Source organism: Dromiciops gliroides, chromosome 6 (genome assembly GCF_019393635.1).
Source record: "Dromiciops gliroides isolate mDroGli1 chromosome 6, mDroGli1.pri, whole genome shotgun sequence".
Lineage (NCBI taxonomy): Eukaryota > Metazoa > Chordata > Mammalia > Microbiotheria > Microbiotheriidae > Dromiciops > Dromiciops gliroides.
The window spans coordinates 14666084-14679093 of NC_057866.1; the positions used below are offsets into that span (position 1 = coordinate 14666084).

At 38.3% G+C, this 13010-nt stretch overlaps 1 protein-coding gene and 1 pseudogene across 1 annotated transcript in view; both read left to right on the top strand.

The window, feature by feature from the left end:
• LOC122731272 (vomeronasal type-2 receptor 26-like) overlaps positions 1–12103 on the top strand; it is a 41704-nt gene extending 29601 nt beyond the window's left edge. Inside the window, exons 6-7 of the mRNA XM_043971279.1 lie at positions 5584–6461; positions 12056–12103. Of these exons, the coding sequence (XP_043827214.1) occupies positions 5584–6461; positions 12056–12103 (926 nt within the window). The remainder of the gene's footprint in view (positions 1–5583; positions 6462–12055) is intronic.
• LOC122730878 lies at positions 1505–3399 on the top strand (annotated as a pseudogene).
• Positions 12104–13010: the final 907 nt, after the last annotated feature.

Consider the following 13010-nt stretch of genomic DNA (forward strand, 5'->3'; position numbering starts at 1 on the left):
ACAAAGGCATTCATTAAATCCCTTTCATTTAATTAATATATGTTGTGGCCCTCCTCTGATAATATCATGTTAAACAGGGAAAAGGGACATAGTGGAAGCCCTGAATGACTCTTTGCCCAAGAAGAGCTTACTGTCTTTCTTGTGAGGAAAAAAAATGCTTCAATTTAATCAATTAACATGTCCTTTCAGTTTAATAGCCTCAACATTTATTGGAACTATTCCCTCTTTTCTTTTCTTTTTTTTTTTCCAGGGCAATGAGGGTTAAATGACTTGTCCAGGGTCACACAGCTAGTAAATGTCAAGTGTCTAAGACCAGATTTGAACTCAGGTCCTCCTGAATCCAGGGTCGGTGCTTTATCCACTGCACCACCTACTGCCCCTGTTTCCTCTTTTCTATTGTTGCTGTTGTTGTTGAGATATTTTAGTCATATCTGATTCTCCGTCATGTGATTTTTTGTTTGTTTATTTGCTTGTTTGTTTTTTGGCAAAGATACTGGAGTGTTTTGACATTTTTTCTCCTGCTCACTTTACAGATGGGGAAACTGAAGCAAACAGTTTCTGAGTCTTGCCCAGGGTCACATAGCCCTTAAGTGTCTGAGGCTGGATTTGCACTTATTTCCTCTTGACTCCAGGGCTGGTCCTCTATCCACTGTGACACCTAATTCCCATGCTCCTCTTTTCTACTCACATGATAAGTGACATTTTCAGGACTCATTGACCTGGGCTATTTTAATAGCTTCCAAACTGACTATCCCAACTAAAGGCTCTCTCTTCCCTAATCGATGTAGAGTCATGAAATTGTCATGCTGGTTGGTCTTACCTTGTCACTTCTCATCCCTGTCCCAAAAAGTGACATGAATTTTCCTTTCAGTAGAATACGCATAGCCCTTAAGAATAGGGCATCTTGGTTTCTTTTCTTTTTTTTTTTGTAGTCCTAGAAACTGATTTTGTACTTGAAATATATACTTCCTTGATTTGAATACATATAAAAAACAATGCAGCAACAAAATCAAGATGTGACAAAGTCAACAACTCTAATGTTTTTCTGAGGACACATACGTTAAGAATCAGGTAATAAAAGGTCGAATTTTCCCTGACTTCATTCAAAAACTGAATAAGAAACATTGTGGTTTAGGGAATAAGAGCTGGATATGGGCTAGTGGAGAGAATATTTGAAGGTATTTTAGTTGATGTGCATTCCTATGAGTAAAAGTCTAGACCTGAGGCAGCTAGGTGGCGAAGTGGATAAAGCACCAGCCCTGAGTTCAAATCCAGCCTCAGACACTTGACACTTACTAGCTGTGTGACCCTGGGCAAGCCACTTCACCCTCAATGCCCCGGAAAAAGAAAAAAAAGATCAGTTGATGAAAAGAAAATTAGTCTGGGCCACAGAAGAAAGAGACGTGAGAGTTATGGGAATATAAAGAAGTATGGCAGGAGACAAGATTTTGAAAGTTAATCCAGGAGAGGCGGCAGTAGCACAGAGCGGAACGGGGCGGGCACCATGGCTGGTATCACCACCATTGAGGCGGTGAAGCGCAAGATTCAGGTTCTGCAGCAGCAGGCCGATGACGCCGAGGAGAGGTCCGAGCGTCTCCAGCGGGAGGGGGAGAGGGAGAAGCCGGCCCGGGAACAGGAGGAGGCTGAAGTGGCTTCATTGAACCGTCGGATCCAGCCGGTTGAGGAGGAGCGGGACCGTGCTCAGGAGCGCCTGGCGACCGCTCTGCAGAAGCTAGAAGAGGCAGAGAAAGCAGCTGATGAGAGTGAGAGAGGAATGAAGGTCATTCAAAATCGGGCCTTGAAGGATGAAGAACTGCAAGAAATCCAGCTGAAAGAGGCCAAGCACATTTCGAGGAAGCGGATGGGAAGTATGAGGAGGTGGCCCGAAAGTTGGTGATCAGTGAGGGAGACTTGGACCGCACAGAGGAGCGGGCCGAGCTGGCTGAGTCGCGTTGCCGGGAGATGGATGAGCAGATCAGACTGATGGACTAGAACCTGAAGTGTCTGAATGCGGCAGAAGAAAAGCATTCGCAGAAAGAAGACAAATATGAGGAAGAGATAAAGATTCTTACCGGTAAAGCGCCGACCGTGGATTCAGAAGGACCTGAGTTCTGAGTTCAAATTTTACCTCAGACACTTGACACTAGCTATGTGACCCTGGGCAATCCACTTAACCCTCATTGCCCCGTCCCCCCTCCCCACCATTTAAAAAAAAAGTTAATGCAAATGGGGGCAGCTAAGTGGTGCAGTGGATAGAGCACCAGCCCTGGATTCAGGAGGACCTGAGTTCAAATTTGACCTCAGACACTTGACATGTACTAGCTATGTGACCCTGGGCGTGTCACTTAACCCCAATTTCCTCACCAAAAAAACAACAAGTTAATGCAAATGGTTGATTAGTCAAAAGTTATTAGACAAACGAATGCCTTTGCTATTTTAAAATATTCACATGCATCTGCAATATCCTTGATTCAGAAATGACTTCCTCTAAGACAGATTGCAGCACATTCATGTGTAACCTCATTCTGTGACTTTTGTACATCCCAGAACAATTTGTATATAGAACATTAAATATAAAATAAAATAAAGTTGTAACCCCAATTTGGTCTCTTCCTCTCCATCCTCCTAGCCCAGCAGAGAAGAACTGTGATACTTCCCTGGTCTTGCCTTTCCAATCCTTGGGAGATGGTTTGAGTTTCATTTTGTTTTCACCTACCTTTTTGTCTATCCTTATTCTAATGTTTTCACATGTGACAATTACCCAAAACTATATTATAAGGGAAATATAATTGTACTTGAGTTCAGACTGCTCGCTTCTCTTCTATGTTAAAAAGTTTAAATGAGTTTTAAAATTTCTAGAAAAATCAAAGTTGCTTAGAGAACACATTCTGCTAAATCTCCAACATTCGAAAGAAGGATGGAATCTTTATCTGAATATGGATTGTTTGCAGCTAACCATTATTTGAGGCAAAACAAAAATAAAGGAAATATGTAGGTAAACATTGGAGCAGAGTATAGTACAATGCTATTTGATAAACTCGCACAAAAATGGAAAATTGGTGAGAGATCAGACCATAATTTGCGATCATGAAGAGTTCAATAAACCAACAACCCCAGGCCTTATTCCAACTCGTCTGGAGAGGTCCAGTGGACCGTGACAATCTCTCCCTTCTCTGCTACACCTTTTCAGTTGCTCCTTTTGATTTCTTCTTTTAATTATTGCCCTTAACATCTCAGCTGATGGAGCTTCTTCCTCTTAGGCCGCCCTTTTATAATTTAAATGTAATTCTTTTAGAAGTCCTGGGTATGATTACGATCTGGATTCTGACGCAGACTTTAAAATACTTCAAACTACTCTCAGTCCTACAACTTCATCCATGCCTCCATTCTTCACGATAATTTGAAAAATCGTTCCATTTTGTTCTATCTTCCTTCTGCTTTCATGTTTCATATACCGAAGAACAATATTTATACAACTCAGGTCTTCTAGTAATAAATACATTCTGTGATTGGAATATAGAGATTTCATATCTAGAATACATGCAGAATATAAGGTAACATTATTTATAAAGGGTATTAAAATTGTTTAATTCATTCCCTGTTTTCTTACTCTCTGACTCTCCAGTTTTCACTGTATAATAGGACAGAATTAAATAAGACAGAGGGCCATAGTTTACTGTTTTTGCTGTTTATTTTTTTCCCTTATTGCTTTTCATGGTTGAATTACATTACCAGAAGTCTACTGTGCTAAGAATCCAAGGTGGTCTCCATGCCCTGATGGGACATAGGAATAAGACTTCATTAATTTTGTGATGCTAACTATGAATTATCCCCATATACACTAGCTGCTATTGATTCATCTTGCATATTCTTACATATTCTATTTTACATATTTTCATTACAGATAATATGCATAAAAGGAATATTTTCTAAGATTCCTTCAGTAATGACTGAAATTACAACACCCCTGTCATCAGTAAATGAATTAATTCTAAGAAATTCCCTCATTTGATTAAAGGCTATTTTTAAAGTAACTTTGGGGTGGCTGTGGATTAAGTCTGAGGCCTGAAGTCAGGAAGATTCATAGTCTTGAGTTTGAATCTGGCCTTAGGCCCTAGTCGTATGACCCTGAGCAAGTCATTTATCTTGTTTGCCTTAGTTTCCTCATCTATAAAGTGATCTGGAGAAGGAAATTACAAACCACTCCAGTATCTTTGCCAAGAAAACAAAAAATGGAGTCACAAAGTGTCAGACTTGACTGAATAACAAAATAACTAAGGGCATGTCTCTCTATGTTTCACCCTCTGACCAAAACTTCAAAGTTTTAATTCAATAAATATTTATTAAGCACCTACTCCATGCCATGCACTGTACTAAACTCTGGGGATTCAATTATTAAAAATTAAAACAATCTCTGATCTCAAGGAGCTCACAATCTAATGTGGGAGACTACATACAAAAGATAGTAGCAGAGGAGTAGGGTGGTGGAAGAGCAGAGGGTGTACCTGATATTGTTCATTGGGGTTGAAAGATGACAGAGTAGCAAATGCAATGGAATGAGCAAAAGCCCCGTTTCTGACTTTCATAAAGAAAGGCACCGGGAGGAGTTTGGTACTTCAGACCTCCTTAAAAGGAGAGAGGAGGTAGAGGGAAGTGGTGATACACATGGTATGAGTCAGCAGCAGTATGATGGGATTTGAGATGTTAACCCTAACTTTGGAGGGACAATTTATTTGGTGGAGTTGGAATCAGGCAGAGCAATAAATAAAGAAGCATGATTTTGGGTTAGTGTGAAGGTTAGAGTTAGGGTTGGTTAATGAACTTCAAGCTTACAGGTTGTAAAATTTATTAACAATTCCACAAACAAACAAAAAGAAAGAGAAAAACATAAGATAAAGTCTCTGAGGGAGAGTCTACTGATAGCATCATAACATATACACACAAAAATACAACAGTGATTGGTAGGAAACATAAAGTGGAGAGAAAACAAACTACTTAAACTGTGAGAAATAGTAGGTATTATCATATTTAAGAAATATAGTTTTTCCTTTAAAAACCTCAAAATCATTTTGAAAGCTATGGGGAGCAACCACGATTCAGGAACAATTTATATAGATATATACAATCATGGACCACAAAGAACACAAAAAATGTGCTTTTATTACCTCATTTTAAGACAAATACATCCAATATTTTTTCAACTATTGTAATATCTTTTTTCTTCATCCATGGAAAAATTGATGCAGGTTTTTTTTTTTGTTTCTAAATCCTATTCCTATTGCATCATTATATAATTTGCCCCACTTCAGTTGTTGTGGTGTAATTTCATTTCTAAAAGCTGGTTAGAGACAAAATTAGTTCTTACAAAGTAGATATGTGAGGGAACCAAGATTTTGTTCAGATTATTATGAAGGTAATGAAATATGCGATTTTATTATCAAGCCTCTAGAATACTCATCCTGCTGACTGAGTTTAAGATGTACAAAATAAAGCTGAGCACTTTATGGAAGGACTAAAACTGATTTTTGTCTGTAAATAGAAACTCTTATCACTATGGGATAGAGATTCTCTTTCTCTCCACAGACTCAAGAGAGTGTCTGAAATGCCCTGAGGATCAATACCCAAGCAGGGAGAGAGATCAATGCCTCCCCAAGACCGTGACCTTCCTGGCCTATGAAGATCCTCTGGGGATGACTCTGGCCTGTGCAGCTCTCTGCTTCTCCATCCTCACTGCTCTGGTCTTAGGAGTCTTTGTGAAACACAGAGACACCCCCATAGTCAAAGCCAATAACCGCAGTCTTAGCTACATGCTGCTCGTCTCCCTCACTCTCTGCTTCCTCTGCTCATTCCTGTTCATCGGCCGCCCCACCACAGCCACTTGCCTGCTCAGACAGACCACTTTTGTAGTTGTGTTCACAGTAGCCATTGCCTCCATTTTAGCCAAAACCATCACAGTAGTTTTAGCCTTTAGGGCCACAAAGCCAGGGAGCAGGCTCAGGAGGTGGCTGGGCTCCACAGCATCTTTTTCTCTCATCTTTATGTGTACTCTAATTCAAATGTGTCTCTGTGGCATCTGGCTAGGGACATGTCCCCCTTTTCTTGATACAGATGTACACTCTGAGCCTGACCACATTATCATCGAGTGTAATGAGGGCTCCATCATTGCTTTCTACTGTGTCCTGGGCTATGTGGGCCTCCTGGCCTTGGGGAGCTTCATGGTGGCTTTCCTGGCCAGGAATCTGCCTGACACTTTCAATGAAGCCAAATTCCTGACCTTCAGCATGCTTGTGTTCTGCAGTGTCTGGATCTCCTTTTTGCCCACATACCAGAGCACCAAGGGGAAGTCCGTGGTGGCTGTGGAAGTATTCTCCATCTTGGCCTCCGGTGCTGGGGTTCTCAGCTGCATCTTTGCTCCCAAGTGCTACGTGATCCTTTGGAGGCCAGAGAGAAACACTGGATATATTAACAAGGAAAGATGACCTCTGAGGAGCAAGGGGTTCTCGAGTTCCTCCTCACTGGTCACTGTGAGGCAGCTTCTGAGAGACTGTAGTCTTAATAACATATTTCAATTCTGTGTAATATGAATAGATTTCATTTTCTGATAATATCTCTTTTTCATTAGATTCCAATGGCCCACTGAAAACAGGAAGAATTACAATAGTTCTTCTTTTTAAAAATACCACTAGAATCAAAGATATGAAAACTTTGTTTTCAATTCCATATCTGACACTCACAAGGTTAAGCATTAGAAATATAGATAACTATTCTCTGTCTTCAGAGGGTTTTGTCTCTGCAGTGCTTGTACTAACCAGTTAAATATGCTAAGCTTCCCTTTTTCAGAGGGGAACCAGGCAAGGGAGTAGCAGAACAACTAGACAACCAGGAGGACTTCAAATGCTAAGGGCTGTTTGATATACCAGTGATTCTTTGTGAAGTAAACTTTAGCTGAACTCAAGAGATGCTTGCAACTGCTGAAACCTGTCTTGACCAATTCAGAGAGAAAAGCAAACATCTTGCTTTCAGACTTTTCTAAAGAGCAGCAATCCTCCTGCTTTCTGATTTACTGTATTTATATTTATCTTCTCACTAGACCTCCACTTCCCATCTAACTTCACAATTTACTGTGTTACTCCCTTAACCCTGACAGCCATAAATACCTTGGAAATTCCTAAATACTCTACTTTTTAATTTGATTTATATTTTGGATAAATTTTAATTTCCTCTCTCCTTCCCTCCCTTCTCACCTGGCCCTATCAGTTTAGCCAATTTGACAGGTGTGAGATCGTATCTCAAAGTTGCTTCAATTTGCATTTCTCTAATCAATAGTTATTTAGAGCCTTTTTCATATGATTATACATAGTTTTGATTTCTTCATCTTAAACCTACCTCTTCATATGCTTTGACCATTTATTAATTAAAGAATGCCTTGTATTCCTATCAATTTGAAAAAGTTCTATATATGCTTTGAGATGAGACCTTTTTTAAGAAATTGGTTAAAAATTTTCCCCCAATTCTTTGCTTTTCTTCTAATCTTGGCTACATTGGTTTTATTTGTACAAAACCTTTTTTAAAATATAATATAAACAAAATTATCCATTTTACATCACACAATTCTTTCTTTCTCTTGTTTATTCATAAATTCTCCTATTCATAAGTGGTAATGTATTCCATGTTCTAGTTTTCTTCTGATATCGCCTTTCATATCCAGGTCATGTGTCCATTTTGACCTTATCTTGGTAAATGGTGCAAGATACTGATCTATACCCAATTTCTGCTAGACTACTTTCCAGTTTGTCTAACATTTTTACCAGTGTATTCTTATCACAAATGGTCAAATCTTTACATTTGCCAATAAATGGTTACTATAATCATTTACTACTATGTATTGTATGTCTACTCTGTTCCACTGATGCAGCTTTCTATTTCTTAGCTAGTACCAGATATTTTTATAATTATTGTTTTTTCTTTGTAAATGATATTTTATTCTTTCCAATTACATGTAAAGATAGTTTTCAACATTGTTTTTATTAGATTTTGAGTTTCAATTTTTTTCTCCCTCCCTCCTTCCCACCTATCCCTAAGACAGCAAGCAATATGATATAGGTTGCATGTGCAATCATATAAACATATTTTCACCTTAGTCATGTTGGGAAAGAAGAAATAGAACAGAGGGGAAAAGTCACAGAAATGAAAATAGTAAGCGTTGATCTGCGTTCATACTCTATAGTTCTTTCTCTAGATGTGGAAAGCATTTTCCATCATAAGTCTTTTGGAATTGTCTTGGATCATTGTATTGCTGAGAAGAGCTCAGTCAATCATAGCTGGTCATTGCACAATGTTGTTGTTACTGTGTACAATGCTCTCCTAGTCCTGGTTCATTTCACCCAGCATCAGTTCATGTAAGTCTTTCCAGGTTTTTCTGAAATTTGCCTGCTCATCATATCTTATAACACAATAGTTATCTATTTACATATAGATAGATATAGATGCAGATATAGGTAAAGATAAAGGTATAGATAGATATACATACATATATGTAAATATACATATGCACATACACACATAGTTTTATATATAATAAAATATATATTACATATAAATATATTCATATACCACAACCTGTTCAGCCATTCTCCAACTAGTGGGCATTCATTCCCTCCATTTCCAATTTTTTGCCACCATAAACAGAGCTGCTATAAATATTTTTGTACATGTGGATCCTTTCTCCTTTGACATGGGGGTTGGGACTATTAAAATTTAAACTGGCCAACTAGCTATCAGGATGGACACACCTAAGAAGTAAGGAATATAAGCCTATTAGGCATGGCTGCTGCCCAATTGGCACAAAGGGACAGAGATAACTCCAGAAGTCAGGACCACCACTCCTCATTCAAGCTTTCCCCACCCCAAAAAGGAACTTTCCATAGTCAGGTGGTAACCCCATCTGCCTGACCCTCTGTCCCTTCTGGGTAGGAGGAGAAAAGATGTCTGTCTCTAAGCCATCTCCTCCCCAAGAGGGAAGTCTTCCCTATTGGTCACCTTCTCTAGAACCCAAACAAAAGATTATTTTATTCTAATTGGATTGTATTAAAGAGTTGTAATTCTTTAAAGAGGAATACCTAAGGATCCCCATCATTTCCTTCCCCATGACACCTTTTTATGACCTCTTTGGGATACAGACCTACTAGTCAAGTAGTGCTATTGCTGGGTCAAAGGGTATGCAGAGCTTGCCCTTTGGGAGTAGTTCCAACCTGCTCTCCAAAATGTTAGATCAGTTCACAAATCTACCAACAATGCATTAGTGTCCCAATTTTACATCTTTTCCAATATTTATCATTTTGCTTTTCTGTCATATTAGCCACTCTGATAGGTATGAAGTGGTACCTCAGAGTTGTTTTAGATCATTTTTCTTTTATAATATAGTTTAATATCTGGTACTGCTAAATCTCCTTCTTTTATATTTTAAAAAATTAATCCTTTTGATAGTTTATCTCTATGGTAGATTTGGTATAAGGTTTCATAGTGCTTAAACCTAAGAGCTGCAAAATTCAGAGGCAAAAGAACTATGGGAAAGTGTATAAATCACCTTATATTTAAGAAAGTAAGTTTCACCTACATTTATTTAACTGTATTAAAAATCACAACTTAACTTAGAAACAACTCCTTACTTACTGAATCTTTGTTAATTACTTGTCTTTTATACAAAAATTTAAAAGCCCTGAAGTCTTGATCCAAGAAAGACTTAGATGAATATTTTCCAGGTAGAATAAAAATCTGGGAATCTGAGGAAAATCAGTTGGAAACCTGTTGGCCTTGGAGACTGGAAAGGCAGCACAGAAAAGTAATCTCTAAGCTGCAACACCTGGGTTCATCCTCTGCAATTTTCCCTTTAGTATAAATACTGTTTGACCCTGGGTAAAATCACTTCCCCCTATCAGTATAAATAGCAAGAAAATTTCAGAAAATCTGAAAATTGGACACTTCCCTAATAGGCCAGGGAAACTTTTGTTCCACTTGGCCTTGGTGCTCTGCTTGAAAGTATTTTTCAATAGCTCTGGTAAGCAATTACTTAATCTAAAGTCAGAAAGAACACATATCTCAATTCTGAGAGAAAAATTTGGATTTGAAGCAATAAGGCATTTTGGTGCAGTCTGTACTTATGTGAGGAAGCTTTTTGTCTCCTACTCTTTTTTGTTTGTTTGTTTAAATTTTCATTTTATTTAAAATTTTCCCCAAGTTACATATAAAAAATAAAAAACAAATTTTTTTCACATTGATTTTTTAAAATTTTGTGTTCTAAATTTTGCTCCTCCCTCCCTCCTCAACCCTCCCCATGAAATCAAGCAATTCAATATGTCATGCATGTGCAGTTATACACCTTTTATTAAAAGATAATTTTATTCCAAAAATTTAGTATACCATAACTCTTTACCTCTCCAAAAGTGTGACATCATGTCTTTTGTTCTCTAATTTGTTTCTTTATGTCACCTTTTGACCCTGTAGTGTACTCATTTTGAACTTATATATGCTTTCTACCATACTAGTTAGCATTTCTCATCATATTTTGAATAGTAATAGTGATAATGGATAGCCTCACTTTAAATCTTATCTTATGGAAAAGAGCTATAGTTACCCTCATTAAATATCATCCTAGATCTTGGTTTTAGGTAGGTACAACTAAGATATCAATAAAATAACTTATATTAACAGTTGAAAATGGTTTAAATTGGTGATAACAATTGATACTTGATAATTGGTTTATTAATTAATAATCAATGAATATTGATAGCAGCTAGCATTGAAATACTTCTAATTTAATCCTCTCAACTACCAATGGGCTTCTGTGGTATTATAATCTTGATTGTACAGATGAAGAGACTTAGAAAAGGGAAACTGAGTGAATTTTCCAGGTACAAATTGCGATGAACTTTCTTAGCCAGGATATGAAGCCAGTTCTTCCTAACTTAGAGTTGACTGTCTATAACTCCAAGAATTAAACTCTAGGAGTTTAACAAAATGTCTAAATAAATCTTTCATTTTTTTGGAGAGCTAAGAAAATACTGCTCCAGAGTAGGACGGCTTTCAAAAGGATTGCCATTTTAAACATAAATAAAGTCATTGAAACAAAAGGGGTCTCGGTGTTTGGATCTCTTACCTATGGGACTTTATAGAGCCCTGACATAGGGGCCATCACCGTGTCTGTGACTGCACCAATAATAGCCCATCTTGGGCTAACTGTCAGAGCTGTAGTTAGGGATAATGGGACCTCTCCCTGACAGCCACATCAAGCAGGTCTCATAACTGGAGGAATTTCATCAAAATTACTGAAAAGCTGGTATCCCAGGATTAGGTGGGGCAACAAGCTTGGACTGTTGTTCATCTCATCCACAGCAATTTCAAGGGAGAAGAAATATTTTTAGTGTTTGAACAGTGCCCTGCAATGATTGGAAATGTGTTTGGACTGGCACCAAATACTATATGCCCAGGGCCTAAAATACATCTATACTTGTACAGTCCATGTGATCTCCACAACTGCTCTCTTAATACCAATTGCAAAAGGTCCACAGAATTGCCCTTTGAAAGAAACTATGAATTCTAAACAGCTGAGCTGAAGAAGAGGCACCTTGGAATCTGGGTTCTAGGCCTGAGAAACAGCCGAGGGAGAGACTTGTATCTGGGAACTAAAATGTTGTATATTGCAAATGTAAATCAGTTTGAATGGGATATAAAGTACATAAAGAAGTGGGCAGCTAGGTGGTGCAGTGGATAAAGCACTGGCCCTATATTCAGGAGGACCTGAGTTCAAATTTGTCCTTAACACTTACTAGCTGTGTGACCCTGGGAAAGTCACTTAACCTCGTTTGCCTCTGCTTCAGTTTCCTCATCTGTAAAATGAACTGAAGAAGGAAATGTCAAGCTACTCCAGTATCTTTGCAAAGAAAACCTCAAATGGAGTCATAGATAGTCAAATACAATGGAAAACAACTGAATAACGACAAGATGTAAAAGAATTAAAAGACAATAATAACAATTGAGTTTAGACAGAGGCTTTCACCACCATGCCCTGGAAAAAACATACTCATCAAGTAGTATAGAAATATAAGAAATTATGAATAAATAGGTACATAATTTGCTTAAACTCTGTGTGTATACACATGTATATATCTACATATATAATACATATACGTATTTGTGTGTTTATGTCATCCACATCTCACTTGGACTCACTCATCTTCATTGTTCCTCACAATGTCCTGTGTTCCCATAAGGCAAGGGACAGAGTTGGGGTGACTTCAGGAGAAAGGAGAGATCCGGTCTCTTTAGACTGGATTCTGCAGACACTTCGGACTTCCAGATTTGAGAAAAAAGACAGGTGATATTGATTCCACTTCAGGCTACTGAAGGGACTCTAGGAAAAAGTCAACATGAAAGGAGCTAGAAAGTATTTTCTATCATGTCCCTGTATCCAACTTGATACACTAGAAACTTCAGGGAATTTCCACTGGGTGAGATCTCTCTCTCTCTCTCTCTCTCTCTCTCTCTCTCTCTCTCTCTCTCTCTCTCTCTCTCTCTCTCTCTCTCTCTCTCTCTCTCTCTCTCTCCTCCCTCTTTGTTGATCTGAATGACCTCACTCCTGATACGACTTCACCCCGTATTACCTGGCATATATTCTCCCATGTATACTTTCTTGGTTTTCTGTGTTGCTGTCAATTTGGATTAGTGGGATTCTCTGCTGCTTTCAATGTATTCGTTTTGGAATGTGTATATCCAGAGTTCAGGGAATCGAGTCTTAGATATAAAGCTCGAGTCCTTATTTCTTTTTGAACAGTGATCTGGAGTTCATCTTGAACCTGAAAATCATATCCCCTAGGCTAATAATATATAGGGGAGCAAGTAGACACAATTCTATCCCAGGACCTTGTCTCTATTAGGAAAGCAGAGTGGTCAAACTTCTGGCATCAACCTCTTGCTTCCCTTCCTGGTGGGAATTAAAGTCCCCCTTGGAGAAA